This window comes from Sorex fumeus, unplaced genomic scaffold, assembly GCF_029834395.1.
Source record: "Sorex fumeus unplaced genomic scaffold, SorFum_2.1 ptg000007l, whole genome shotgun sequence".
Taxonomy (NCBI): Eukaryota; Metazoa; Chordata; class Mammalia; order Eulipotyphla; family Soricidae; genus Sorex; species Sorex fumeus.
In genome coordinates this window covers 265434-291610 of record NW_026606064.1, presented here as the reverse complement: position 1 = coordinate 291610, position 26177 = coordinate 265434, and the positions used below count along the sequence as shown (strand labels likewise).

The following is a 26177-nucleotide window of genomic DNA, read 5'->3' as shown; positions in this document are numbered from 1 at the left end:
ACAAGTCAGATTTAAGGGCACTGAAATTTACATAGTAGTGTGGCTTACAGGAGAAGACAGATGGGTAATTATAAATCATTATTTGCTAATCCACATTATTTGCTTCCTGCTTACCATCGGTATCAACCTTATCCAGTCAAGAGAACCCCGTATGTGTGAAATTACACAGCATTTGTGTTTCTCCGTTTGACTTCACTGGGCTGAATGTTCTCAAATCCCACTGCTATTGAATGTTGTCACAGAACACAAGGTTTATCTTTTAATAACCAAGCAATATTCGATTCTCTGTTTACTCCTAAGACCAAAAAAACAAAAACAAATGCTTAGATCTGACAACAGAACATTAGAGAAAAATATGGAACGCTATACGAATTTGCGTGTCATCCTTGCGCAGGGGCCATGCTAATCTTTTCTGTATCGTTCCAATTTTAGTATATGTGCCGCCAAAGCGAGCACTTCTCTGCACTGTTTTGCGAGCTCCGACGTTCGCTTGCGGTTGCCTGAGACTTGGGCCAAGCCACGTTGGCGAATGAGCTCAAGAGGTTTTGAAGACAGGCGTCTTTTTGTGGCTATCTCTTTCTCGGCATTCCTCGTACAATTTTGGATGTGCTGAACCAGTCGATCGTATTCCTTATCAATGTTGTCAAGGATGGCATCTTCCCATGTTGCCACAATACTGCCAAAGAGCTCCCATTTGGTGGTTGTTCTTGGAGTTCTCCTCTTAAACTTTGCAACCCTTTCTCCCTGCTCCGCGGGGGCAGGAGACTCTGCCATCAACGGCTAATACCCAGAGACTATAAAAACCCAGATCCCAGAAGAGAACAGCGCAGAGTCTCCTGCCCCCACACCTGGCTGTCCTCACCAGCGCCCCTTGGAGGGGAGCGGGTTGAGTTTCCCTTCCCGCCCCAACCAGGGCTCCAGCAGCCAAAGACCTCCAGAACCAGCCATCACCATGCTGAGACCACTCTCCACACGTATGAAGGTACTGGCAGAGGAGCAAAGGCATGCGGGTTCCAGGGCTGAGATCTCCAAACCTGTTCGGATCGGGGCTGAGCATCCTCCACCCAGATCCTCCATATTCCAGTAGGCAGGGGTCACACCGACCAACTGGCCCCCTGGAGCCATGTAATCCCATCAACTGCCAAGACCCAGAGACTATAAAACCCAGATTCTAGAAGCGCACGGTCACATTAGTAGCCTTGCGACATCTTATTATCTCATCCTCTCTTTGGACAAACTTGCAGGCTACTGAATGTAACCTGCCCACACGGCAAAGTCTGGCAACTCCCCATGGCGTACCCAATATGCCAAATACCAGTAACAATGATGGGTCTCATTCTCCTAACCCTGAAAGAGACTTGAATATGGCACATTTTAAAAAATGTCAGGGCTAGGACGAAGGAGACGTTACTGGAGCTTGCTCGAGGCAATCGATAAACTACAGGATGGTCGTGGTCGTGATCGTGATCTTGGGGTTCTCTTCTTGAACTTTGCAGCCCTTTCTCCCCACTCCGTGAAGTCGAATTTTGCACAAAGGAGACAGTGGTCCAATCCCGTTTGGAATTTTGGAACAACAGCGACATTGGTCAGGCAAAACCGCCGATTGAATATGATGTGGTCAATTTTGTTGTGGAACCGTCCTCTGGGAGACTACCATGTCCAACATTTAGGTTCGGCCTTCTGAAATTGTGAGTTACTATGGATGGTCTTGGTCGACATGATGAACTCAGTATATATGGGCCTTAGAAACTTAGTAACTTGTTCCTGGGAGATTAGATGAGCAGATGTGCTTTCCCTAGCAAATAATAGAAGAATTTTGAATAGGTAATAATTTAAACATATTCTACCTTGCAGTCATTGAATCCAACTCTAATGTCTTAAGGAGCTCTCTGTGATTATTATGCTGTAACCCTAGAAACAATTATGGGAATGCCACTTATAGTTTCCTATAAGGACCAGCCACCACCATGCTGAGACCACTCTCCGCACACATGAAGGTACTGGCAGAGGGACAAAGCCACGCGGGTTCCGGGGCCGAGACCTCCAAGCCTACTCGAATTGGAGTCGAGCATCCTCCACCCAGATCCTCCAAATTCCAGTAGGCGGGGGTCACACCCACCACCTGGCCCCCTGGCGCCGTGTAATCCCATCAGCAGCCAAGACTCAGAGACTACAAAATGCAGCTCCCGGAACCACGCGGCCGCATTCGCGGCCATGCACATCTTATCAGGACATCTTTTTATGATATCTCATTATCTCATTCCTACTCTGGACAAACTTGCAGGCTATCGAATATAGCCTGCCCACAGGGCAGAGTCTGGCAAACTCCCCGTGGCGCACCAAATATGCCAAATACCAGTAACAATGATGGGTCTCATTCTCCTAAAAAGCCTTGAATATAATCTCAGGGCTAGGATGAAAGAGACGTTACTGGGGCCTGCTCGAGGCAATCGACGATTAACAGGATGATGAATGAATGAAAACTTATAGTTTCAAATTGAGACATAAAATCGGTTTCAGTTCACAAGTCACTGTGTGAAAAAGAGAGCAAAGGAGAGATGAGAAGCTTAAGAAGAGGAAGAAGGAAGAGAGAGGTATCAGGCTGGTACTGACAGGCTGGTGTATTTTCTTTATCAGCCTCTGCTTCTCCCCACCTAAGCCCCTGGGGGAAGCACTCCTTAGCTCTTCACTCCCCCACAATTCCCTGAGGCAATGTGTGGAGCTTGGTGACCAACACTGGAGCAGATAAGACCCAACCTTTCATAGCTGCCCAGAAGCTAAGTCTTACAGGAGGAAGTAGCACAGTAGTACAGTCCTCCCATTGTTCATCGATTTGCTCAAGTGGGCCCAGTAACATTTCACTGTGAGACTTGTTACTGTGTTTGGCATATCGAATACATCACAGGTCGCTAGCCAGGCTTTGCCATGCGGGTGAGATAATATCTGGGCAAAGTTTGCAGAAACATCAGCCAGAACCAGGTATTCGGCCTTGAGCCTCACTCAATCTCCTAGTCACATCCGCCTTAGACACAGAAACTGTCATGTATGCTTAACAAGTCATCCTAACTGCAGCATCTGGTCTTGATTGGGATCAGATTGGGGTAAAGAAGAGATGGAGAGGTGATAAACCAATAATACAGAACTTCATGTGATTGAACTTTCTTATAAGCCAAGGACCTCTGTAAAATATGTGTGCATTTGGCAATAAAGTGAACAGCCATCAGCTGCTTGTAGAGGGTGTTTCTCCCCGGGCCCACCGTCCTTTGCCCCACATCTGCCAGGACCCAATGAGCAACATTTTCAGGCATGTTGGGGAGAAACTTCCCCAACAGCAATGGTTGTTTCTCCAGTGAATTTTCTTAGTGAGACACCTCATGAGTTACTGTATTCGGTTTAGTTTTTATGTGTTCCTTGTGTTGGTGCCAAACAGAACTGTTCCTTTCTGACCTTCTTGGCTTTATCCTCACAAATACATATTTTTAAACATTTCTGTATCGGTTTCTGCTGGCAGTGCTCAGGAGGCCATATGTTCGATATGCCAAACACATGGCCAAACACAGTAACTCATGAGGTGTCTCACTAAGAAAATTCACTGGAGAAACAACCATTGCTGTTGGGGAAGTTTCCCCCCAACATGCCTGGAAATGTTGCTCATCGGATCCTGGCCAGGAATCAAACCTGAGTCAGCCTTGTACAAAGTATAGCAAGGGCCATACTTGCTGAACTATTATTCCAGTCCCAAGACATATATTTATCAGCCTTACTAGAGACTATTCTATTCAGTAAGTAAGCATGATAGTTCGCATTTATAATTCCCAGTTGCTCTTAATGTTGCCAACTTTTGGGCTATATTTAAAGGAATACTAATTTAGATCATTTTATCTCATACCAAATTCCGGGTATTGGAATCCCAAATATATATATATATGTGTGTGTAAATATATATACATATACATACACATACATATATATATATATATATATATGTGTGGGCTAGAGTGATAGCACAGCGGTAGGGCATTTGCCTTGCATACAGCCAGCCTGGCCAAGCCAGGTTCGATTCCTCCGCCCCTCTCGGAGAGCCCTGCAAGCTACCAAGAGTATCTCGCCCACACAGCAAAGCCTGACAAGCTTCCCATGACGTATTCAATATGCCAAACACAGTAACAACAAGTCTCACGATGGTGACGTTACTGGGCCTGCTCAAACAAATTGATGAACAAAGGGAGGACTGTGACTATATATATATATATATATATATATATATATATGTATATATATATATAATATCTGGGAGCATCAATAAAGGAGCTTCTACTATCCTTTCCCTTACTTATAAAGAGGGCAATTTTCAAATATTTTAACAAAAAGAAAACATAAATTTTATAAGGGAAATCTAAGCTTTTCTTTTTCCTCACAGTGATCTTTCCCCTCCATCTAGATCCTATTTGAACTAATAAACTTTTGTTTTGGAATATTTTCCTTTTCACTCTTGACTATTCATGTAAAAGGTTCCTATTTTTATTTCTGACTGGATAACCACTCTGGTGCTCCATTTGCATAAATATAGTCAATCCAGTTGTTATAAAGCTATAATAGGAATATTATGGAATTCTTAGCTATAACATCAACAGTTATACTATTTCCTTTAAAATGTAAAATAAAAGACAAACTTTTTAAAACATTTTACCCATTCATTAATTCACAGGAGTTTCTAATATTCCATCAGTGGGTTCTAAAGTTAGCGGGAGGAATAATTGTTTAATTCAACCTATCAATTTTTTTTAATAATGATAATTAAGGGCCAGAGCGATAGTACAGCAGGTAGGGTGTTTGCCTTGCACGCAGCTACCTGGGTTCGATCCCTGGCATCCCATATGGTCCCCCCCAGCACCACCAGAGTAATTCCTGAGTGCAGAGCCAGGAGTAACCTCTGAGTATCGCTGAGTGTGACACAAGAAAGAAAAAAAAATGACAATCAAATGCAGGCGAGACACTCAGTAGCTTGCCAGGCTCTCCAAGAGGGGCGGAGGAATCAAACCTGGGTCTGCCGGGTTGGCTGCATGCAAGGCAAACACCCTACCCACTGGGCTATCACTCCAGCCCTCATCACTTAATCTCTTAATCACTTAACTTCCCGTTACTCATTGATTTGCTCGAGCGGGTGCCAGTAACGTCTCCATTTGTCCCTGTCCCGTGCTAGTGTAGCCCAATGGCATCTGTTTGCTCTGGGAACATGAAGAGCCTCAAACCGGTCATTCATGATCTTGATGAAGAAGTCTGACCATCTGGTAGGTGGGTGGCCACAGCGGTAGGGCGTTTGCCTTGCACGCAGCCAACATGGCTGACCCGAGTTCGATTCCTCCGGCCCTCTCGGAGAGCCCAGCAAGCTACCGAGAGTATCTCGCCCGCATGGCAGAGCCTGGCAAGCTCCCCATGATGTATTCGATATGCCAAACACAGTAACAACAAAGTCTCCAATGGAGACGTTACTGGGCCCGCTCGAGCAAATCGATGAACAACGGGAGGGACTAATTACTAAAGTAACTCATAAAATGATTGTATTTTGACCAAACAAATTTATAAATTACATCAATATGTGTAGAATAAAATACCTAACTTTAGGCTTTAACACCAGTTTTTTTAATCTTTTTTTTTTCCAAAATAAGACCACAGAAAACTAATCGGAAGTGCAAATTCATGTGAACTTACGTTTCCAAAAGTAGGAACATTGACATACGTGCAAATCCTCTAGTTAACAAATCAAATCAGTTCCTGCCCAGATTGCTTCAACTCTCCCTGAAGATCAAGTTAAAACTACCTCTAGATGGTGAAACCCTATTAAACCCTTTTCCTATTTCACCCTATTAAAACTGAACTCTGTATTCTCTTTTATCACCCTTAATGAACTCAACTTTTAATTTTCATAGATTTTACTCATAGTCTTTATGACAAAGTCTGGCCTTCTTTATACCCCCAATACCTCCCCACTGACCCACTAGCAGCTATTTCCTATATTCTAATGCCTATAACAACTACAACATCCAGAGGTGACAGAGAATGAGAGAGGAAGGAAGGAAGGAAGGAAGGAAGGAAGGAAGGAAGGAAGGAAGGAAGGAAGGAAGGAAGGAAGGGAGGGGAAAGGAGGGGAGGGGAGGAGAGGGTAGGGAGGGGAGAAGAGAGAGGGTAGGGGCAGGAAGGGGAGGGGAAGAAGGCCCGCAATCATAATCAGAACTACTTCCTGCTGGACAGAAAATTATATGCAATTAATTCTAAATAATATTAAAATTAGTCCTAGATTTCAAATAAAGGAAATGCAATGACTCATTTTTAAGATGATAGACTAAACAGAAAGAGACAAGAGTGAGAGAAGGCAAGCTGACTGGACAAATAGGTAGATAGTGGTCGTGACAATTTGAGACTTAAAAGTATCGAGAAGAGGACAACTCTCAAAAGTCAAACTTGAAGATATAGAATTTTATTATCTGATGGAGAATTGAAAGTGCCTCTCAAGAAGAAATTCAGGGACACAGGAAAACTCAGAAAAGCAAGAAAATGAACACAGGGATAAAACAAGCACAACAGAGAAACTGTAGCACTCAGTAATTAGCTAGCAACTGAGGTGTGGTTGGGTGATAAAGTGTATTTATTGCATGGGTCCTACCAAAGCACCATGTGTGCACACACACACACACACACACAGAGAGAGAGAGAGAGATATTCAGGATGCGAAACTCCATAAACGAGATCAAGAATGCTGTAGAAAATTATGCAAACAGGAGAGACCTAAATGGAGGAATGAATTAAGAGCTTAAAGATAACAAATTAGAAATGATCCTGGTTGAGAAAGAGTGAGGAACAAAGCACAAAAAATGGGAAGAAATACAAGGAGAGTTTTCCTAGCTCTGTAGTTGCCATGATATAAAACGTTTCCGTCTTTAGCAGTGCTAAAAAGAGCATTAGAGGGCACTTTAGTTCGTGCTTTCTGTCTTTTCCTATATAGTCTTTTGGTGCTTATAGATTTTATTTTTCCCCTTTTTTTTGCTTCAATCTCTGTCTGGTTTCTTAATCTTTTTTCTGTATTTATCCTTCAAGTCTGAGGAGATCTGTTGATATTATTTATTTAATATCTAATTTCTTTTAAAGTTCTTTTGTGCTTATTTCTGAGAACGCTTCATATATATTGTTGGAAGCGAAGAGCCCTCTCATAGACCCTAGCTGTGGTTCCAATGTTAGGAACTGCTTGGGACAGACATTGGTGACAGTCTCCCAGGGCTTCCTGACCTCAGCGGATGCCTGATCTATAGCCACAAAACATCAGGCTGACAGTTATCTTATCTGGCCTTATCTATAGTAACCTCCAGGATGCATCTACTGCCCTAAGACCCTTTGATATACAAATGTAAAGCTCAGGATGCACCTACTGCCATAAGACCCTTTGATGTACAAATGTTTACCTTGAATGTTAGGTAAAGCTCTTGTTGCTGACTTTACCATGTATGGTTGTATTGCCTCTGCTCCTGACTGGGCTGCCCAGGACCCTATATAAACAGCCTGTTATCCCCAATAAAGTGCTGTCCCTTTTTCTCTCTATTTCTAAACTGTACTCTGTCTCTTGTGTCTTGTGTTCATTCAGTCGGTCCTTCCCTGCACCTACGAATCCTAGAGCCACCTCCACGGGCCAGAGAGTGGTTTTGCGGGCCCTCCACAATATATGAAATCTAGAGATTAAAGATGTGTTATAAGAACATTTAAGATTATTTTGTCAGGACATGGATCTTACCACTTCCTAAATGGGAGTTGTTTTATTCCTTAATCTGAAGTTTTTCTTTCTTTCCTTCTATTCTTTCTTTCCTTTTTTTTATTTCCTTTTTTCTTGTTTGCTTTTTTTCTGAAGCAAAGTAGTTTTAATTGAAACTTATTTAGAAAAAATGTGAGGAAAGGGAGTACCTATTTGAGAAAGAACACAGTATCCTCCAGAGTGGAAATAAGCCAGAAAAATAACGTAGAGACGAGATGAACGTTCTTACAGAGAACACAGACTTGAAGAGCAAGCCAGTTTTCTTGCTCTCTAAATAGCACATTATGCCATCTCTTACTAGCTCTATGACTAGACTTGTTTTCTCAATTTTTAAAAATTTAGCTTTCCCATCTGTCAATTCCTAATCAATGAAACAAAAACAAACACTGTCATCCCGTTGTTCATTGATTTGCTCGAGCAGGCCCAGTAACGTCTCCATTTTTTTTGAGACTTGCTGTTACTGTGTCTGGCATATTGAATCTGACACGGGTAGCTTGCCAGACTTTTTGTCGTGCGGACGAGATACTCTCGGTAGCTTACCAGGCTCTCTGAGAGGGGCGGAGGAATCAAACCTGGCTAGGCCGGCCAGGTTGGCTGCGTGCAAGGCAAACACCCTACTGCAGTGCTATCATTCCAGCCACCTAATCAATATATATGCTTTAAACATCTGAGTAATAGAACATTTAGCAGGTAAGATATATCAACATGTCATGTCATTCTATTTGCAGAAAGAACTTTGGTTTCGTTCTCCAAATGTTGCAAAGATCCACTGTGCATCTTCCATATGCATTTTCTGACAGCTAGACTGCCCAACCTGGAAGAATTCTGGCTTCTGGTGCTTAGCACATAGATTGGCAGTGATGTCAGTGGGCCCCACGGTTGGCTCATGTGAAGTGGGGAGGAGAAAGAGGGCCACTTTCTCCCGATCCGCCTCAGCCACCTGAGACCCAGAGTTACTGGTTCTTGTCTCACCTCGCAGAAAGGAATTTCAGGAGTTGACAAGGAGTGAAATTTCACAGTTTTTATTTGGAGGTTTTGAAAGGAAGGAGGGAGAGAAAGTAGGAGAAAGAGCAAAAAGTAACGTGCTCAAGAGAGAACCCGGGCTTCTCCAAGGGCAGAGACAGCTCCTATATACATCCAGCATTAGACATGAAATCACGAAAGTACACATCTCACTAAGTGGAGATTCCGGGCAACGTATGTGCTCAGGTACCACGTGCACCGCACGTGCTTGGCCATATGAGCGCAAGCAGCACATGAGCTCCGACAGCATATGGGTGCGCTTCCTTTTTTTCAAGGTGGCCTTTATAAGGTTTCTTCAACCTGCCCCCACCTGGGGCTTCTACTAGGTCAAATTTCGTCGCTAAGAAGGTTGACTAAGGGGTAGGGTTGGGAGTGGTGATGGTCTTCTTTGAAATCTCTTTCCTGGCCTTTTGTTCCTGCTGGAGTTTCTGTCACAGGGGGGTCCAACCTCTTCAGGATCCCTTGCTGGCACCAGGTAAGGGTCTTATCAGGCCTTAGTTCCTGTTTTCTGCAAGGTTGGCCTTTGCAACTTCAGAGCTATTATTTATTACTTTCACCTTGGGAGGAGGCCTTCCCTATCTGCCTGCCTTCCTACATCAGGTGCACAGTCTAATGGTGCTTCCTGCTATCCTGTATCTGTGTTGTAATAATTAACCCAATAGCATCAAGAACCAAAGGCCAATCATCTCTAATATCTTCCAGAGAACACAGCTATCAGGGAAAACTAAAGCAAAAGTCCCTGCTTTCGAGGGACATGTAAGGACACAAATAATTACCTAGTACTAAGTAGTTTTCCTAAGAGTGAAATTTTTTTTTCAAGGTGCAAAGAAATATTAGAAGTGATAGGAAAAAGAAAGAATAAAAGGAAGAAAAAAATGATAATGGGAAAATATTAATTCCATGAAAACTCAGCTAATAAGCATTCATGTAAACTTTAAGAAAAAGCTTTCAAAAAAAAAGAAAAAGCTTTCATTGTTTGAAAGCTAGATGGTTATGATATAATGATATAATGATGTAATTCAGAGGGAGATAAAGTAAATGTATAACAGAACTAGTATAATGCCCTCAAATATTACAAGATGAAGGTAGATGGAGCAAAATATTATCCAACATTACTGACCAATACAAAAATAATGAGCATTTCAAACAACTCAAGCTCTAAAAGTTTGATAGATCCAAACTAGAAAAGTCAAGGTCAACGTTTATTCATATAAACTTGGGCTTACTCAAGAAGACTCACACACAGAGCACCTGGTCCCAAAAGTTAAGTCCTCAAGATAGACTTGGGAAATTGGGATTACCCAAGAAAGAAATCCCTGAGGACCTTTGACCCCTGGCACCCTGTGTTAGGGTACTGGCTTGGTCTTGATATTGGCCAAGGTCTTCCCCATTCCCCAACTCATGAAAATGAAAACACTTTCCTCATCAGTCCTCATGCTAGACTCAACCTCAGCTTCATAACCATCCATTATTCACATCCTAGTTAATAACGATTCTTTTCACCAACCACTGAAACACTTCAGTGAAACTAATAAAACTGCAAGTGGAATTCTAAATGGGTAAAGCATGAGAATGTTTCCCCTCCTCTCCAAGGTAGCAAGTCTCAATATTTTTTCAATTATTGCATCTTTCTGACATTGTTTACTTCCAGTGCTCCCCTCCAGTCTTTATTAGATAGACCCCTAGTTTGCTGCCTTTGCCTCCCATTGACATAATTTTCAACTTGGAGCCTCTTGGGATATCCTGAAAGCACAGATAATGGAGAAACACTGTTATATAGCATGTGTAAGAGGTGACTTCAAGGATTTTACATTTGTATTCTTAATTACAGCCAGCTCTTGTTCAAATGGTAGCTCTGTTTCACTAATGATCAACTTGAGTTCAAGGAGATGGCATTTGATTAAGTTGCACCAAAATAAGCTTCTCAAAAACTGCATCTACCTCTTAGTAAACTCACTGAAACCCTTATCAAATGAAAGAGAAGCAGATGAGGAGAGAAGAAAGAAAAGATTGAAATATTTCTTTCGGGAAGAAGGGGTTTTGGGGTCACACACAGGGATGCTCACATGGCTCTGTACTCAGGGATCATTCCTGGCAGTGCTCAGGGGACCATATTAGATGCCAGGGCTTAAACCCAGGTTGGCTGCATGCAAGGCAAATGCTCTACCTGCTGTACTATGGCTCCAGCCCCTTGTCATATATTTCTAAGCAACAGAACCACTATATTTCAGCCCGTTAAAGTAGGCAGGCAAATAATTGCCTAATTACAGTTCCATGTCTTTAACAAAGTAAAGCAATGCCAAGGAGATTGAAAAATGCAAAATCCAACCTATGTTCAAACGTGTCATATATGGTGGCATTCACAGATATCTTCAGGAATGCAAACATCCTTTGATTCCTTTCCCAAATGTCCATACTCTTAGCCACAAGCTTTCTCCCTTGCGCCACTTAATCTAGTACTGAGGTTGCTGGCCACGGAGATCCAGCCTAGACTGAAAACTTAAGAAGACACAGGACACCAGACAAATAAAGGAAAAGGTGGATTTACAGTCCTATAGTTCATTTTAAGTGCCCAAAAAATGGAGTCATGCCTCAAGCACATGATAACTAAACCAAAGTATGATGTTAGTCCATTTCTACAAATCTGCCAGGACACAGACAACACACACCTACTCTGAGCCTAAATGTGAATAAATGAGAACAATACTTGTAAAAGTCTACGTGCAACCCTCTCAAGCATCTGGGTCCGTGCTTCTTGGGTCTCTCTGCATGGCTGCTTCCTTCCACCTACTCACTTCTAAAAATGAAGTAAGAAGGTAAAAGTCCTAACATCCCATCTTAGAATCTGTACAGCCCCTAGGGACCCACCCTCCACATCTGCTTGCTGGGTAGGGACTGCAAATTTCTTCTAATTAGGGGAGTGTAAAGTACACCAGGCTGTCCCCTGAGGTCCTTTTTAAGAAGTGAAACCTCCTGAGAAGGCAGAAGCTTTTTGTACATCTTTCAGCCTTTGTTAAGTATATAATAAACTAAAATAATTGAGGCAAAGCCCAAGGTAGCAGAAGTCACCGATTTCCTGTCACCTGGTAACTCTCAGTGATCCCAGACCCTAAATTGGCCTCTCTCACTCACCCTCACTGTCTTTGAGAAAGTAGCAGTGGAACTGAACTCAGCAGCAAGGATCCAAATCAATCCCTTAGGCATTGGAGATTCAGGTAAGAGTTCAGTTTTCTATGTTTAAATGAGTGATAGAATACTTTTGAAGATTGGAGATTCTTGGCTTTAATTCTAATGCTTCCCTCGTCAGGTTTTGGAGTGGTGTCATAATCTGAGAAGGGGTGATACTTAGTTTTACTGCTCTTCTCCTTTCCCTCTGACTCTGTCTCTCTTCCGCCATCAATGCAGTTACACACGTGTGTGTGTGTGTGTGTGTGTGTGTGTGTGTGTGTGTGTGTGTGTGATTCTATCGTGGTAGAAAATGACAAATTAGCAAATAAGAAACTTTAAAGTTTAGTTTCTCAAACCCAGGTTCTACCACTTACAAGCCATATTCCCTCAGGAAATTTATTACATGTCTATGATCATCCCATTTCTTCATCTATGAGAAGAGCTGGGGACTGGAGCGATAGCACAGCGGTAGGGTGTTTGCCTTACAAGCAGCCAACATGGCCGACCCGAGTTCGATTCCTTCGCCCATCTCGGAGAGGCCGGCAAGCTACCGAGAGTATCTCACCTGCACGGCAGAGCCTGGCAAGCTACCCCTGATGTATTCAATATGCCAAACACAGTAACAACAAGTCTCACGATGGAGACGTTACTGGGCCCTCTCGAGCAAATCGATGAACAACAGGAGGACCTTGACCGTGAAAAGAGCTGGGGCCAGGTGGAGGGGGGCAGGGGGAGGACACAATAATCTTTTTTTTTAATTTTTATTAGTGAAACACCATGAGGTACAGTTTTAGACTTACAAATTTTTGTGCTTGGGTTTCAGTTATACAATGATCGAGTACCCATCCCTCCACCAGCGCCCATCCTCCACCACCACAGGTCCCAGCATCCCTCGCACCTCCCTTCCCCCCATCCCACCCTACTACTGTGGCAGGGCATTCCCTTTTGTTCTCTCTCTCCTTTTGAGTGCTGTGGTTTGCAAAAGAGACATTGAGTGGCAATCTTGTTTGGACTATAGTCTACTTTCAGCATGCTTCTCCCATCCTGGGAGGATCCTCCCAACACCCTTTATTTGGTGCTTCGATAGCACAGTGGTAGGGCGTTCGCCTTACAAGCGGCCAACATGGCCGACCCGAGTTCGATTCCTCTGCCCCTCTCAGAGAGCCCGGCAAGCTACCGAGAGTATCTCGCCCGCCCGGCAGGGCCTGGCAAGCTCCCCGCGACGTATTCGATATGCCAAACACAGTAACAACAAAGTCTCCAATGGAGACGTTACTGGGCCCGCTCGAGCAATTCGACGATCAACGGGAGGGCCTTTACTTTACTTCTCTATTTGAGCTGCCTTTTCCCCTAGCGGAGGACACAATAATCTTACCCACTGTATTTTAAGGAATAAAGAGCAAACCTTAAAGTTCTTAGAAAGCCCTAGTACCTAATTAGCAAATAATTAGTTATGGTTATAATTAAAGTTACTCCATTCCTTTTGTTTTAACTGCTTTTGCATCCAGAAGATATTCTGTGAATGTAAGTACCTCTAAATACTTACATTTAGCCCAATGCCTATATAGTGCTATGGCTCAGAGGGTAATTTTTTTTCTGGATGGATGTAGGGAATATTAATCTGAGCATAAAATCCTGCCTCAAATCTATCACAGAAATCTAGATTGGGTGGCCACCAGAAATAAAAGAAAACGTTCATAAAAGGGTTTAATCCCCCGCACCCCAAATGAAACCCCTGAGCCCCACAAGGAGTAATCCCTGAGTCCCCAGCCAGGAGTAAACCCTGAACACTGCCAGCTTTGACAAAAGGGGTGGGGGAGTAGGGAACCAGTGAATTTTAACATTCCATAATGGTTTTCTAAAATCATTATATAATGCCCCTTTCCCTCTTCCCATGAAAAAGCTTGATCTCACCAACCATCAGGCTGGGACAAAAATCCTCATTTTCTTCTCTGACAGTCTGATCATTGGCAGAGCCGCTCTGAGAAAGCAGTTCAGTTTCATGTCCAGTTTCATGTTTACTAGACTCATAGGACACAGAAATCAAATTCTCTCTGTAGTCTTAGTCTTAGTAAGACACAAGGAGTCCTTGAGAAATTCATACCACCTCTCCAAAAGTTACAGTATGGCAGTAGGAAGAAAACAAATGGTAATTAGCAAGAGATGCAAAGAGCTGAAGCATGGAAAGGGACTGAGGTAACACAGCTGGAATAGACTCAGGCGATGCCCAAGTCTAGTGGTGTTTTTGGATTGAGATCTCCAAGGTGGGAGGATGAGTGTCTCAATTTCAAGAGGAAATGAAAATACATGGCCAAAATCCAATGAGGTTGGTCTGGTTACAGCTTGGCAAATGATGGAGAACTGAATTCTACTGGCTAGAAGGGCCAGGTGGAAGACGTTTCCTTCAATAGACCATGACTGAGCAGTGGAAGAGTTTTTGGTTTAGAAGAGCATGACTTAAGCAGTAAAACGGATAGCTTGAGCTAGCAGTCTGTGATGGGTTGCTCACTGTCACTGTCACTGTCCTCCCGTTGTTCATCGATTTGCTCGAGCGGGCCCAGTAACATCTCCATTGGAGACTTTGTTGTTACTGTGTTTGGCATATCGAATACATCATGGGGAACATGCCAGGCTCTGCTGTGCGGGCGAGATACTCTAGGTAGCTTGCTGGGCTCTCCGACAGGGGTGTCTCCGAGAGGGGCGGAGTCGGCCATGTTGGCTGCGTGCAAGGCAAACGCCCTACCACTGTGCTATCGCTCCAGCCCATGATTTTGTTTTAAGCCAAATTCTGTTTTAAGCCAAAGAATTTGAGGCCTAGAGAATTTTGAGACCTTGCCTAGCAAGTTAAAAAAATATGATTTAAATCTAAGCTATTAGATTTAGGAGCTCACTATGCTGCATATAACCTTAGACAGTCTCTTTGAAGCAATTCATCCAAGGTAGGGAAGTTAGAGGCAGAAGGAAGACTAGAATTAGCCTCTCCAGAGACAGTTTTCACTACAATCTGCCATGTCTCTGGCCTAGTACAATGAAGAAAAGTAGATAAGGGAAGGAAGAAGGAGAAAATAATGCAAAATAATTCCTCAGTAGCAAAACAAAAGCACCCAGAGATGAAAGACAGATTGTGCATACATCTGTGTATATGTTTTCTACAAAGATAAAGTATGCTTCAAACATGGCTGGCAGAACCCCTGGCAGGGACCCATGACTCTTTAAGTCCTTGCCCACATTGTCCACTCCAGATGGATTATGTGAACACAGCATTAGTTCTTCAGTCAGAGGCAAAGGCAGTAGAGAGAGGCCATATCTAATCTCAATGACGAAGACAATAAAGAGAAAAGTATTAATGGAAAATATATATAATAACCTTTCATTATCTGTATTGCAAACCACTATGCCCAAAATGAAACATAGAGGAGAAGGAAAAGAAGAAGGAAAGTGCCTGGCATAGAGTCAGGGTGGGGGAGGGAAACTGGGGGCACTGGTGGTAGGAAATGTGCACTGGTGAGGGGATGGGTGTTGGAGCATTAGATGACTGAAACCCAAGATGAGCAACCTTGTAACTGCATCTCACTGTGATTCAATTTGAAAAATAAATAAATGAATACATATATTTCCCCAAAATGTGTTTCAGAAATCTGACACAAAATAGACCATTGTCTAAAATCCTACTCTCTCTCTCTCTCTCTCTCTCTCTCTCTCTCTCTCTCTCTCTCCTTATGTAATTACATTTTAGCAGTTTTGAGGAAGCAATGACAACACCCAGAAGTTCTAAGAGTGGAACTTTTCCGACAGAGCCTCTGAGAGGCCCTATTGCCATGCATCCCTTTCAAAGAAGCATTCCCCAGAAGACATCTTCAATGAAGGACCCCACACAGAGGTTCTTCATGAGGGAATCTAAGGCTTTGGGAGTAAGTCAGTTTCCCTTTATTATAAGGGTTGTTTAGATCACAGTTGATCCAGGTTAGGTATAGAAATCAACTCAAGGTAATAGGGATTTGACATGACCTACACTGCCCTTTATGTCTGGTGGGGTGGGCCAGGTGAAGGATGGGACAAAAAGTCATCAGGGTGGTTTTGTGTCCCCTTTTGATTTTTAGGCTGCTTAGTTAAGGGGTCTCTTATTACAGTTTGCTGCCAACATCCCAGGCATTACTGCTTTGGAAATTGACTTTTGCAAAATGGTGGGGGAAATGGATCAAAACAAGACAAAAGTCTTGACACTTACACCTCTTCCTTTGATTTCACATAGTCCAAGTCAGGGCCTGACCTTTGGTCTCCGATGACTTTGTGATTTTAATTCATCCCTTAGTGACCTCATTCTCTCCTCCAGGCCGTGCAGATTATGAATGGACTCTTTCACTTTGCTCTTGGTGGCCTCCTGATGGTCCACTCAAATGTTTATTCACCCATCTGTATATCTCTTTGGTACCCCTTCTGGGGAGGAGTTATGGTGAGTAAAAACATAACTACTTGAGAAGTGGTGCCAGGAAAATTTCTTTTAAAGATTCACAGGATAATGCCAGATTAGTTCTGTGTGGAAGAAAGATTTAGATAGAAACTAAGTTCTCCATTTGAAGTAATGAGGCAGAAATAGAGGTTAAGTCACAACATCCAAAAGGAAAAGAGAGAACAAAAGGGAATGCCCTGCCACAGAGGTGGGGTTTTGGGGGGATGGGATGGGGGTGGTGGGAGGGATACTGGGAACATTGGTGGTGGAGAATGGGCACTGGTGGAGGAATGGGTACTCAATCATTGTATGACTGAAACGCATGCACGGAAGTTTGTAAGCATGTAACTGTACCTCACAGTGATTCACTAATAAAAATAATAATCAAATTAAATTAAATTGAAGTAGGTGCAGGGATATACAAAAAAAAGGAAAAAGAGGTTGACTAATTTGAGCCTGGATCCCATAGTGGGATGACCCCGCTTCAAGAACTGAATTTATGTGAATTCAGAGAAAGATGCCCTTCAGAGTCGACACAAGGAAGGAAGATGGTTTAAGGTGGTACATCTCCAAAGTCAATTTTTGTGAAAAGGGGCATAGACTCTTGAACATGGTGTTTCCTTTTAGCATGGAATCTCAGAAAGCAAGAGTAAGAGGAGCACCCCACTTAACCACCTAGACCATCTTCCCCACAATTCTGTTATTATCCATGCCTGCTAACATTAGGCTGGTTCTAGATGTACCTCCTTCTGTACATCATCAAAGCAGCACTTATGGCTGATTTTGTATGTGTATGCACATATATACATATATCAGAAGCATATATGTAGATATACTTGTATATATATGTAGATATGTGTGTATATATACAATTTCTCAATAGTAAAATAAAAGAAAAGCACCAAGAGGTGAAAGACAGATAGGTTATGCATACATTTGTGCATATGTTTTCTACAAAGGTAAAACAAAAGATTAAATATATATTTGGATAGATAGATGATAGATAGATGATAGATAGATAGGTAGATAGAGATAGATAGATAGATAGATAGATAGATAGATAGATAGATAGATATCTTCCAAATTGTACATGTACAGGGCACTGACATTTATTTCACCCTTATATTCATAGTTGCTTTGCTACAATAGAGTATAGGACTAAAATTCATTTTCAGAACAGAAAGAGATGAATTGAAACAGTAGTTTCCTCCATTTCCTAGTTTAAAAAATTAAAAAGGAAAATGATGGATAATCCCTATGACTTCCTGTAGCAGCCAATACTTTAACAGAGAGCCTAGGATAGTCAGCTCAAGTGTTTCCTTCCACATCAATTCACAGTTGTAAACTGACAGCAATGTCATTTAAGTCATTGTGAGCTGCAAATAGCAGTTTCATTCCACAGTTAAAATAAAAAGGAAAGAAAAACTAAAACAATCTTTCCATTTATACTATAATCATTGACATGGAAATGTGACTTCGAACTTTCTGGTCTTGTTATATTTTTTTCAAATGATTGAATCAATGTGGGTTGAATTGGAAAATAGATGAATCCAATAAGGATGACTAGAGTGTAATGAAAGTGTCCATAATATGGATATCTTTTGTACAACCATTTCTCAATATTAAGACTGATCTTTTCTGCCACCTCTCTCAATTGTTGCACACCCTTCCCAACATCTTCTGCTTTTTACAGTATATCATCTCGGGTTCACTGTTGGCAGCAGCAAAAACAAACTCCAGGGGATGTCTGGTAAGTAATCATATGTCCCCTTTTCACACACATGTTAGCATTGTCTACTTTCTCTGTTGAAAACAAGGATTCTTCACAGAATTCTTTACAGCAGTGAGCTGTCTTTCAACCATCAAAAGTAGAATACCTTCCTTCATGTTGGCTTGATTTTATTCATGAAACTCTTGTAAATGACATCTACCTGAAATATGTCTATGGAAAGAGAATTTAAAGTAGATTTTAAATATGAAGGATGCTTATGGTCTTACGAATGGTAATATAGCTCAAGACTAGCATGTCTCTTTCAATGGCAAGTCATTCATCTCAGATCACCTTTTAGGAAAATTGACTAATCGATATTTTAGTTGGTGTAAGTCATTTTCAACCTCCACCTATAACCTCAAACAAGTCAGTTTTATGTACCTCTAAGTTGTTAAACTATAAATATGAAATATGTTCTTTTTACCATATAAAATTATCATGAAGATGAAGTAGAGTGACTATAAAAAGCTACTGAATTTTTCTACTTTGTATGATTCCAAGTGACACATTTACTTCCAGAAGAGCTCTCTATTCTGAGGGGGTGAATAACTTATCAGAAAAGTTCTTCCCCTGGCTTTTTTATTTGTACTATCACTAATTTGAGATAGTTCCAAAGTGACTGAGTGAAAGAATTGATTGAGATGATGACCTCCCTAGAGGTGGCCCAAAAAAAGTTTAGGGGAGAAAAAATGATTATGAAAATTGTTTTATTTTACAAATACAGGTAGTAATACCTATTTGTCACAAATAGATTACATAGCCAGAAATAAAACATACGTCTTCAAATAAGCATAAGTAATTTCATACCATTATGGGACTCGTAAGATATATTTTCCTTTTTTGACTTTCTTTAATTTCTGCAAGATAGAACATGAATCTTGATACTCTTTTTCTTATACCACTCAATAACGTCAGCTCTGGTTGTATTTTGAAAGACAATTGGTTGAGCACACAACTAATGACAACAGAAGGTAGGCGGTAACAGTAGAGGGTAGGTGGTGGGGTATTGCTTCTGTTGTCCATTTCCACTTGGTAGTACAAGACCAAAGAGGTGTGTTCTTTCCCTAGCCATAACCACTGTACCGTCCTGATTCATTGTGAGGGAAGAGGCTCCCCCTCTCTTTTCCCTCAACCTCCCCACATAGATGTAATCTAAGTATTACTTATCTTCACTGATTCAACAAAAATTTCTAATTGCCTACTAGGATGGCTGTGTCAGTGAAAGGAAATGTAAGGGTACAAGATGGAAAAATATTCTTTTTTTCACTTTTCTGTCTTTAAAGATAGTTTATTTTGCAGAACTCAGGTTTATTGCCTTATGGAAATATTTTCCACTCTAACATATTTCTGATATGTACACAACCATTACCATATTTCTTTATATTAAAATGTTCTTTGATCAGATACTAGGTCAAGAGGAGCAAATTTTTGAATTTGCTCACATTTGAATCTTGATGACAATTCTGGTCACACTTAAATCTCAGTATCAACTGCACTAAAAAAAAAATTTTGAAACTTGTGTATTTTTATCAACTCATATAGAAATAATAAGAGCCCTCTGATTTCCTGTATATGATTCCTCAACCAAATAGTTCTGATAATCTTGACAAGATGGAAAAATATTCTTGATAAATTAGATAGTGATAGAATAAAATGAGTAGGGAAAAATAGAAAGGAACAGAACCGAGAAATAAGGATTTTAGTTAAGATTGTAAAGAGGCTAAAAGAATTGAGAGATCTTAATAAGACGTGGATCAAGTGTCCTTGTGAGGCTGGAGCGATAACACAGCGGTAGGGTGTTTACCTTGTGCGCAGCCAGCCTGGTCTAGCCGGGTGCCTGGCATACTACCGAGAGTATTCATCATGCCAAACAGAGTAACAAGAAGTCTCACAATGGAGACGTTACTGGGCCCCCTGGAGCAAATCAATGAACAATGGGAGGACAGTATTTTTGTTTGTTGTGAGTTAGGGGAATTGAATCTGGAGTAACTTTGTATCTCATGTCTTTGCAAGTAGAAATCAAGTCAAATGAACGTTTCTCCTCCATTCCAGATCAAAGGGAAAACTGTTATGAACTCATTGAGTCTCTTTGCTGCAATTTCTGGAATAATTCTGTTGATCATGGACATATTTAATATTACAATTTCCCATTTTTTTAAAATGGAGAGTCTGAATCTTATTAAAGCACCTGTACCACTTATCAACATACACAAATGCGAACCATCTAACCCCTCTGAGAAAAATGCGTTATCAACCCAATACTGTCGCAGCATACAGTCTGTATTCTTGGTAAGTGAAAATTGGATTTCTTTTCAGGAATAAACTATGATGTTTTATTATAAAATTGGCCCTGGATCCTTCTATATACTATTTACTGTAGTTGGTCAGAAATTTAACTTTGCATCAATTTATTGAATTCTTAATGGAGAAGGTAATAGTCCATTACCTTGAAAGCCTGTTGATAAATTCAGTAATGAATTTATATATAAAGATCATTTATTTATATTCTCTGTATCATGCCAATTTTAGTATATGTAGCACAGCGGTAGGGCGTTCGCCTTACAAGCGGCCAACATGGCCGATGTGAGTTCGATTCCTCCGGCCCTCTCGGAGAGCCCCACAAGCTACCGAGAGTATCTCGCCCGCACGGCAGAGCCTGGCAAGCTACCGGTGACGTATTCGAAATGCCAAACACAGTAACAACAAAGTCTCCAATGGAGACATTACTGGGCCCGCTCGAGCAAATCGATGATCAAGGGGAGGACCGTGTCTACCGTGTCTATTTATTTATAACAGTATGATGCAGAAAGTTTCAACCATTTAAGCAAAATAAGCCCCTCCCTTAATATTAATTAATCATATTACTATTACTGGTATTTATATTTATCATTATTGTTGAAATGAAGCACAGCAAAGCCTGGCGAGCTCCCCGTGACATATTCGATATACCAAACACAGTAACAAGTGTCAAAATGGAGAAGCTCCTGGGCCCGCTCCAGCAAATCGATGAACAAAGGGAGGACAGTGACAGTGACAGTGACAGAGTTGAAATGAACGTATCTATGATGTTACTGACAAATTTTGCCTCAGTGAGTCTTTAATGTAGAGCTTAAGCAGGGAAAATTGCATGTCCCAAATATGAAGAGATCTCTTTGCTATAAGACCAAACAACCTAACAACGTAAAGTGAATACAATTCATTTGACATTTCATAATTATTTCTTACATAAAATTAATTTTTTCATCAGTTACCACTTCCTTATTCTATATCAGCAGTCAATATCAATTATCTGGTTAGAGAGTCATAAAACCAGTAATAGTGAAATAGTGAAGAAAAAAGAAAATAATCATTAAAAAATAGTAAAGGTAAAGGTAAAGACCCTCCCGTTGTTCATCGATTTGCTCGAGCGGGCCCAGTAACGTCTCCATTGGAGATTTTTGTTGTTACTGTGTTTGGCATATCGAATATATCACGGGTGGCTTGCCAGGCTCTGCCGTGTGGGCGAGATACTCTCGGTAGCTTGCCGGGCTCTCCGGGAGGGGCAGAGGAATTGAACTCGGGTTGGCCATGTTGGCTGCATGCAAGGGAAACGCCCTACCGCTGTGCTATCACTCCAGCCCAAAAAATAGTAATAGTACTAATAGTTACTACGCACTTGCTCATCAATCATGCCTAGTGTTATTCAGGGGATCATATGTGTTATTTAGTAACTGTAAATAACTTTTTTAGTTATTAATCTCCCCAGTCCTGATTTTTTAATTTACTTTTAATAATTTACTATTAGTCAATGATAATATACTGAATATCAATTTTATATTCTTGAGGCTTTAATACCTTTTTTTCCTTTGGTTTTAAGGCCACACCCAATGATGTTCTAGAATCAAGTTCTGGCTCTGAACACAAAAAAATTACTCCTAGCGATACTCACAGAACAACATTGGGTGCAAGGGATCCAACCTGGGTTGACTGTGTGCAAGGCAATTGCCCTACCTTCTGTACTATCTATCCAGTCTGGATTTACCACATTTTAACCATCATTTTTCTATTGTTTTTCAGGGTATTTTTGCAGTGATGCTGATCTTTGCCTTCCTCCAGAAACTGGTGACAGCTGGTGTCGTTGAGAATGAGTGGAAAAGTCTGTGCTCCAGACCCAAAACTGTAAGTCAGTGCCACTCTTTTCACAGCCTCCCTCTGGGAAAAATCATGTTTACAATAGGAAGAATTACATTCTTTTAGGAAGAATTACATTCTTTTGGGAAGAATGTAATCTGATGATACTTTGAGACTTGGATTTCCATTTTAAAAAAGTCTTTTTTAAAATATTTATTTATTGAATCACTGTGGGGAAAAGTTACAAAGCTTTCAGGTTTATGTCTCGGTCATGCAATGATCAAACACCTTTCCCTTCACCAGTACTTATTTTTCACCACCAAGAACCCCATATACCCCCCTCCCACCCCTCCCAATGCCTCTGAGGCAGATGAATTCTACTTAATTCACTATCTACTTTGATTACGTTCATTATTTCGACAAAAGATGCACCATTATTGTTTAGAGTTTACACCCAACAATCAGAACTGCTGAAAAGGCATTGTGAAATAATTTGTTTGCTACAGCTGGTTATGAGAACCATATGATTTTGGATTTCTGATATTTTACTTATTAAGCCTGGAGGGATTTCTGCCAAGAGCCAGATAATTACGAGATTGGTTTCTGTGGCTCTGGAGCCATGGCAGTGCTAGAGAGCCGCTTGTGGGGGGCAACGCGTGACCTTGGTAGGGCATGAAGGACTAGCCGGGAACACCCCCCCTTCCTATGAGGTTGCAGTTGGCTCATACCTGGCTTGCGAAAGAGCTCCGAGGCGGCCACTATCTTGCTGCTGGGGGGGGGGGGGGGGGAGGCGGAAGGGAGCGACACCCTTTCCCTCCCAGGGAGGCATGGGACAGTGGATTAACGCATAGTCCATTCACTTTTCTGCCACAAGCTGCCGGGCTCTGCATTAAGTCCTTGTGCCTCTGGAGCCATGGCTGTGCCAGAGAGTCCTGAAAAATGATCTTGACATAGTTCTGGAAACGCTACCAAAATTGAGGGGGATATTTTTAAATGCCAAATTAATTGGTCTGAAGATTAAACAGAGGACAACATTGTATGAGATGTATGTGTGGTAGTAGTAGAAATGGTGTTGGTGATGGCGGTGGCAGTGGTGAAAACCAAGGAGTCAGTGGCAGTTGTAGTGTTTGCCAGGCTCTCAACAACAGAGAAACTGTACCTGATGCAAAAGTTAAATAATTCATCTATGCCATCCCTAAACTCGTTTTCACTCCACATCTTACTAACCTTGAGTCATTCTTGACTTCAGTCATCTACTACTGATTGCATAACTTTACATTTACTGAGTAAAAGTTGGATGCTTTTACAGATTCATGAAAATTACTAGACCTTTCGCCTGGCTGCTCAGTATTCCCTCTTCTCCGAAGTATTTCATCAAATCCCTTTTCCAAAACAACAAATTCAAAGAGACTCCACCATTTAAAAAAAAAATTTATTAGTGAAACACCATGAGGTACAGTTGTAGACTGTAAACAAATTTTTGTGCTTGGGTTTCAGTTATACAATGATCCAGTACCCATCCCTCCACCAGTGCCCATTCTCCATCATTTACATTTTTTTTTAATTTTTGTTAGTGAAATACCATGAGGTACAGTTGTAGATTTACAAATTTTTGTGCTTGGGTTTCAATTGTACAATGATCAAACACCCATTCCTCCACCAGTGCCCACTTTCTACCACCACAGGTCCCAGTATCCCTCCCGCCCCCATCCCCCATCCCACCCTGCCTCTGTGGCAGGGTATTCCCTTTTGTTCTCTCTCTCCTTTTGGGTGTCATGGTTTGCAAAAGAAGCATTGAGAGGCAATCATGTTTGGTCTATAGTCTACTTTCAGCATGCTTCTCCCATCCCAGGAGGATCCTCCCAGCACCCTTTATTTGGTACTCCTTTCTCTATCTGAGCTCCCTCTTCCCCTAGAGCGTGTGGCTGGCCTCCAAGCCATGGAGCAAAACTCCTGGTACTAATCTCGTCCATTCTTGGGTGTTAGTCTCCTATTTTGTTACTTTATGTTCCCCATCTGGAGACTCCACCATTTGGAGACAGGAATATCTAAGTGATAATTCTATTAACAATAGCTTTCCGTGCAATGAAGAGAATTAAGAAGATAATTCAAAAGCACTATTGTTTTCATGGCTTTGTTAATGAGGAACAAAAATTAAAGGGAGGAAATTACTTTCTCTGGGTTACCTCCAAGAAAGGCAAGTCAAAACTAGAATTCAAATTCTGTCATTAATGGAGAGCTGTTTTGCAATCATGTGTGATTCCTTAAGAAAAAGTAGCAAATATCTCCTAGTTTGGGAGGGGAATTTTGATGTTTTAAAACTATTTGAGGACCTGGGAAATCAATCTTGGTATCTGGGACAAATAGAATATGGTGTGAAGAGTTTAAAAATAGGAGAAATTTAACAAATATTTGTAGACCATGTTGAGAAATATGTTGATGGTATAACCAAGAAAAGTTTCCTTGATTCTGTATTGCAGAATGTAGTTCTCCTGTCAGCTGGAGGAAGAAAAGATGATCAAATAGAAAAACCAGAAGTGATTGAGATGACACAAATACCTTCCCAACCCCAAAACGAAGAAGGCATTGAAATTATTCCAGTCCAAGAAGAAGAAGAAGAAGTAGAAGTAAACTTTCCAGAACCTCCCCAAGATCAGGAGTCCTCACCAATAGAAAGCGAACCCTTAAATTAATTTTTCTGTTTTATTTTTTGTCAGCATTAGTACTCAGCTTTCAAGAGACGCATTCACCCCAATATCTTGGGGGCACTCTGTGTCCTTCACATTGTTCAGGACTTTGCAAGGAGTAATAACAGCTCCGACTTCACTCTTTCTCACCTCACCATCAGAGAATATTCTCCTTGACACAGAGTAGGCAGTCATTTCTCTGTTTGGAGCAGTTTCCTTATCATCATTAGTGCAGAATAAGTGCTTCTTCTTTTTATGAAAATTTTTTTTAATAGTGAGACATCATGAGGTACAGTTGCAGACTTACACATTTTTGTGCTTTGGTTTCAATTCTACAATGATCAAATACCCATCCCTTTACCGGTGCCCATTTCCCACCACTACGGATCCCAGTATCCCTCCCATCTCCCACCCCCCCATCCCACCCTGCCTCTGTGGCAGGGCATTCCCTTTTGTTCTCTCTCTCCTTTGGGTGCTGTGGTTTGCAAAAGAGGCATTGAGTGGCAATCATGTTTAGTCTATAGTCTACTTTCAGCATGCTTCTCCCATCCTGGGAGGATCCTCCCAACACCCTTTATTTGGTGTTCCCTTCTTTATCTGAGCTCTCTTTTTTCCCCTAGTATGTGTGGTTGGCCTCCAAGCCATGGAGCAAAATTCCTGGTACTAATCTCGGCCATTCTTGGGTGTTATTCTCCTATTTTGTTACTTTATGTTCCCCAGATGAATGCAATCTGTCTATGTCTATGCCTTTCTTTCTGAGTCATTTCGCTTAACATGATACTTTCCATGTAGTACCACTTGAGAATAAGTGCTTTTGAATGGAATTTCTCACTCAGTTTTTTCCTCAGATAAGCATTCTTAGAAGGAGTCATGGTAGTGAAGGTGGTGATAGGCGTGATGGTACCCAGAGTGGCAGGAGCAGGTAGCAGCCGTCAGCAACTCCACTTCCAAAATGGGTATCGAGAGAAATGCAAAAGAGTCATAAATCAAAATTTAGACCTTGGAGGAAATAAAAAAAAGTAAGCAGTCACATTTGGAAACGTACACCCTTACAGTTATATATTATATTCTATAATATTGTACTATAAACATTCTCAAAAACTGCACGCTTGAATCTAACATAATGGATTGCAATGCTTTCTCTTTTCATAACTATCCTATCGCAAT

At 41.4% G+C, this 26177-nt stretch overlaps 1 protein-coding gene and 1 non-coding gene across 2 annotated transcripts; one reads left to right on the top strand and one right to left on the bottom strand.

Moving 5' to 3' along the window:
- Window positions 1-349: 349 nt before the first annotated feature.
- Window positions 350-456, bottom strand: LOC130016940 (U6 spliceosomal RNA). The gene has a single exon (XR_008791292.1). It is a non-coding gene; the product is annotated as a U6 spliceosomal RNA (small nuclear RNA).
- Window positions 457-15744: 15288 nt separating this feature from the next.
- LOC130045869 (B-lymphocyte antigen CD20-like) lies at window positions 15745-25022 on the top strand. Its single transcript, XM_056138730.1, has 6 exons — window positions 15745-15903; window positions 16326-16445; window positions 18136-18192; window positions 20266-20502; window positions 22270-22371; window positions 24804-25022. Exons 1-6 carry the CDS (start codon window positions 15745-15747, stop codon window positions 25014-25016), a joined length of 888 nt encoding a protein of 295 aa, XP_055994705.1. The 3' UTR covers window positions 25017-25022.
- Window positions 25023-26177: the final 1155 nt, after the last annotated feature.